Source organism: Vigna angularis, chromosome 7 (assembly GCF_016808095.1).
Source record: "Vigna angularis cultivar LongXiaoDou No.4 chromosome 7, ASM1680809v1, whole genome shotgun sequence".
NCBI lineage: Eukaryota > Viridiplantae > Streptophyta > Magnoliopsida > Fabales > Fabaceae > Vigna > Vigna angularis.
Genome location: NC_068976.1, coordinates 23,854,313 through 23,857,656, shown reverse-complemented (window position 1 = coordinate 23,857,656; position 3,344 = coordinate 23,854,313). Strand labels below are relative to the sequence as shown.

Genomic DNA, 3,344 nt, shown 5'->3' with positions numbered 1-3,344 from the left:
AGAAAATTGAAATGTAAAAACATACTAGATGACAAATACTCTTCACGAGAATTTCACAAGATTTGGAAAATAAGAGAAGGATTCAAAGGATGATATAGCAAAATAAAAATCTAAAGGATAAAAAGGACATAAGGCAGATCTGTGGGTTAAGAAACTTGGACACTTTAAGTCATAATGTTCAAAGTAGGAAAAGTCAAACGAAAGAAGTTTGTCAAAAATGATTCCAAGAAAAAACTAATGTCACATGGAAAAATTTGACTTAGTTGACTTTGAAGATGAAGACATATAGAAGAAGAATCACAACTTTGTTTTATGGTAGCCATGATGGAGTTTAAACTACCTTTGAATGAGTGACATGAATAGGTAGACTTTATTAACATTCATTTTATCATACAGGCATGGAATGAGCTTCTACATAAGACTTTACTGCTTTTGGAAGCCTTCTATTAACTGCTAAAAAGGATTTAAGAGTTGTTTGTGACTAAATAGCTCAGCATTTGAAAATCATGTTCAACTCTACAAATGATCTAATCACTCAAAATTTGGAGCAGAGATAATACAATGAGACACTGTTCAAAGTAAACGAAAATGTCAAATAAAGTCCTAAAAGTCTAAGTAAAAACTTTGGAATAATAAGAACAAAAAATGATTCATTGATTTTGTCAGTAGAAAAAATCTATAGAAAAAAAAGAGTCTTTCTTCAATAGGCCATCCTCCACATGTAGACAATCTACTAAGATAGAACAGGGTTTTGAAAAAATTCACATCCTTGAAAAGATCGGAGAAAAAAGGCTTGATCTTCTTGTAAGAAGTTCACAACACCCCCACATGATAGGATACGAATAAGTTGTGAGAAGAGAAAAATAATCTCATGAAAATTCCTTTTAGTTTAATTTCGTTTGGTTATTGATAGTTTTAGTTCAGTTTAGTTTCTTTCCCACTTCTATTGCTATTTAAGGTTAGTTTTTGCAAAACATGATTTACTTGTGTGGCACGCAGTACTGCAAAAGCTGTGGAATAGGATGCAGCATGGTCCAAAAATCTTAACCCTTATGAGAATGTAGATCATAGCAAAATTGAAGAGACCAAAAATGGACCCCTTTAAAAGATCCATAATGGATTGTCCAGAAAAAAGAACAGTACGCAACATCTAAGACATTATGTAAAAATTAGCTCCACCTTATATTCCGAACAAAATTGGTAAACTTTTCTTTTACGAGTAGGGACTCCATATATACAAGTTTGGTAATATTTAAATATACCATAGTTACTTAGTCAGAAGATATTTGTATACATAAAGTGTCTCCATACCGTGATGAAATGCAAGTGCAAGCCATTTCATTCAATATTTTCCATCGGCAGATCCCAGGTGCTTTTGTTCTTCTCTTTGCAAGCACTTCCTCACATTTTGAAGCAGCATATACAAAGCCAACTGCAAGAGTGGCACAGACCAATTAAATTGCTTATTTATAAAAGAAAAAAACTTAGATAAAAGTAGTGTTATTGCTGTTAACCAATTAGAAATTAAGTTTTACCTTGATAATCTGCAAAATCTTCTGATTCAGACTTTTATGATGCAAGTTACCGAAATACAACTTCAATTCTGATAAGAGAACAATATAAAACAGAACTGTATCCAAATTCGTCTCTATAAGTGTTTAACAAGTAGCTAGCATAAAACAAATTGTAGGCGTGGGGTGCGGGCAATGAGAGGGAGGAGGAAAAACTGTGTGCATTTCTACTTCACTTCAAAATCTTGAGAATTTGCAAGGCAAGGATTCCCATAAGTAGAAACATGTGGTTCTACTCAATCAAAATCAACCGAGTTTAAGAAGAAAATTTATTAGCATAATCACCACTAATGAAAAAAACCCATCGAAATCCATCGCACCTTACACCATTTCTGTTACACCTCAACAGACAAAATATGTTAACAGCTACAACCAACACCTAGAAAACAACAACAACATCAATTATCGAGTACAACTACTACCAGACCTCATGCTGGACCAGGGGAACTTGGCATCATCGACACTCTCGCGGCGGCCCAAACGCCCATGATTTTGGGCCCGGAAGGGCCGTTGGGCCCTGAAGGGCTGCTGGGACTCTTTCCTGTCATCGAGCCAGTGACTCCTGGCGTGGGTGTCTTCCTCGACGACGCTGGACGTGGTTTGCTTGTTGACCCTCTTCTTATCCTCCTCGATGATTCGGATCGGGTAGAGATCGGGCGAAATGGAGAGCGGGTTCTTGAGAGTGACATAAGCCTTTTTGTAATCGGGTTTGGCGATCAACAAGCCGCCCCGTTTCTTCTTCTTACCCTCCATGTTCAATGTCTGAACCTTTTCGACCTCGAACCCGTAGAGGGATTCAAGAACACGCTTGATTTCGATCTTCGAAGCGGAAGGAATGGTCTTCAGTGCAATTTCTTGGATGTTGGTGAAGGTTTTGGGCATCAAAAGTTTTATGGGTAGGTTTGCAAACTGCACCACCCTTCTTCCCATTCTGCTTCCCATGGTCGTTCACGACGTCTCTCACCACACTACCTTCGCAAAACTTCAAAACTTTCCCCTCTGCTCTTTTGCCCTGAAAATAAATACCGCTTTTCCGGCCAAAACCCAATTTTCACATCGGGCCTAATTTTTTTTGTTCTTTCCAGTCCCCGAAAGAAGAAGGCCCAATCTTGAATGAAAAACATTACAGAAAATAGATGGTGTGATATTTTATAATTAAAAAATATATTTTTCAAATCAAACACCTTTAAAATCGTAGAAGACTAGAAGTAAACTATTTTTCGGAGGGATAATGATATTTTGATAACATTTTTTTATAATATTTTAACATTATCTACGTGTCATTCTGTGATTGGTCCATGTTGATATTTATGATTATTATTATTGATTCTGGAGTAATTTTAGACTAATCACATAATGACACGTAAATAATATTAAAATGTTTTCATGTTGTCAAAGCATCTTATCTTTTTCGGAGTTTATCTGAAAAATCAGCAGCATCCAATTCGTAAAGTCCAAACAATGTACAACGTTTAAAAAATGTACAGCGTTCTCACAGTGGTTGCAACATTGTCCCAGATATTATGCGTTGACTCAACAAACATTCATAATTTTAACCTTCACTTCCATACATTTTTTTATTTATTTTGATGGTATAATTTAAAATATAAATTTTACATTTTAAATTATATAATCTCAATCATATTTTTTATATTATAAATAATACAATTCAAAATATGATTTTTTATATTCTAATGGATATAAATCAAAACTTGTTCCAGAACCGAACATATCCAAACATTTTAACATTTAAATCATTAAGCGAGCCAATTA

General features: G+C 34.9%; 1 protein-coding gene across 3 annotated transcripts; it reads right to left on the bottom strand.

Moving 5' to 3' along the window:
- Positions 1 to 1,185: 1,185 nt before the first annotated feature.
- Positions 1,186 to 2,671, bottom strand: LOC108323696 (uncharacterized). 3 transcript variants are annotated; one of them, XM_052881001.1, is made up of 3 exons: positions 1,999 to 2,671; positions 1,536 to 1,603; positions 1,186 to 1,432 (listed from the first exon to the last, which is right to left on the bottom strand). In XM_052881001.1, the coding sequence occupies exons 1-2, from the start codon at positions 2,511 to 2,513 to the stop codon at positions 1,582 to 1,584; spliced, it is 537 nt and encodes a 178-aa protein (XP_052736961.1). In that variant the 5' UTR covers positions 2,514 to 2,671; the 3' UTR covers positions 1,186 to 1,432; positions 1,536 to 1,581. The 3 variants fall into 3 exon arrangements, with proteins under 3 accessions (XP_052736961.1, XP_052736959.1, XP_052736960.1); XM_052880999.1 differs by lacking the exon at positions 1,536 to 1,603; XM_052881000.1 differs by having other exon boundaries at positions 1,536 to 2,670.
- Positions 2,672 to 3,344: the final 673 nt, after the last annotated feature.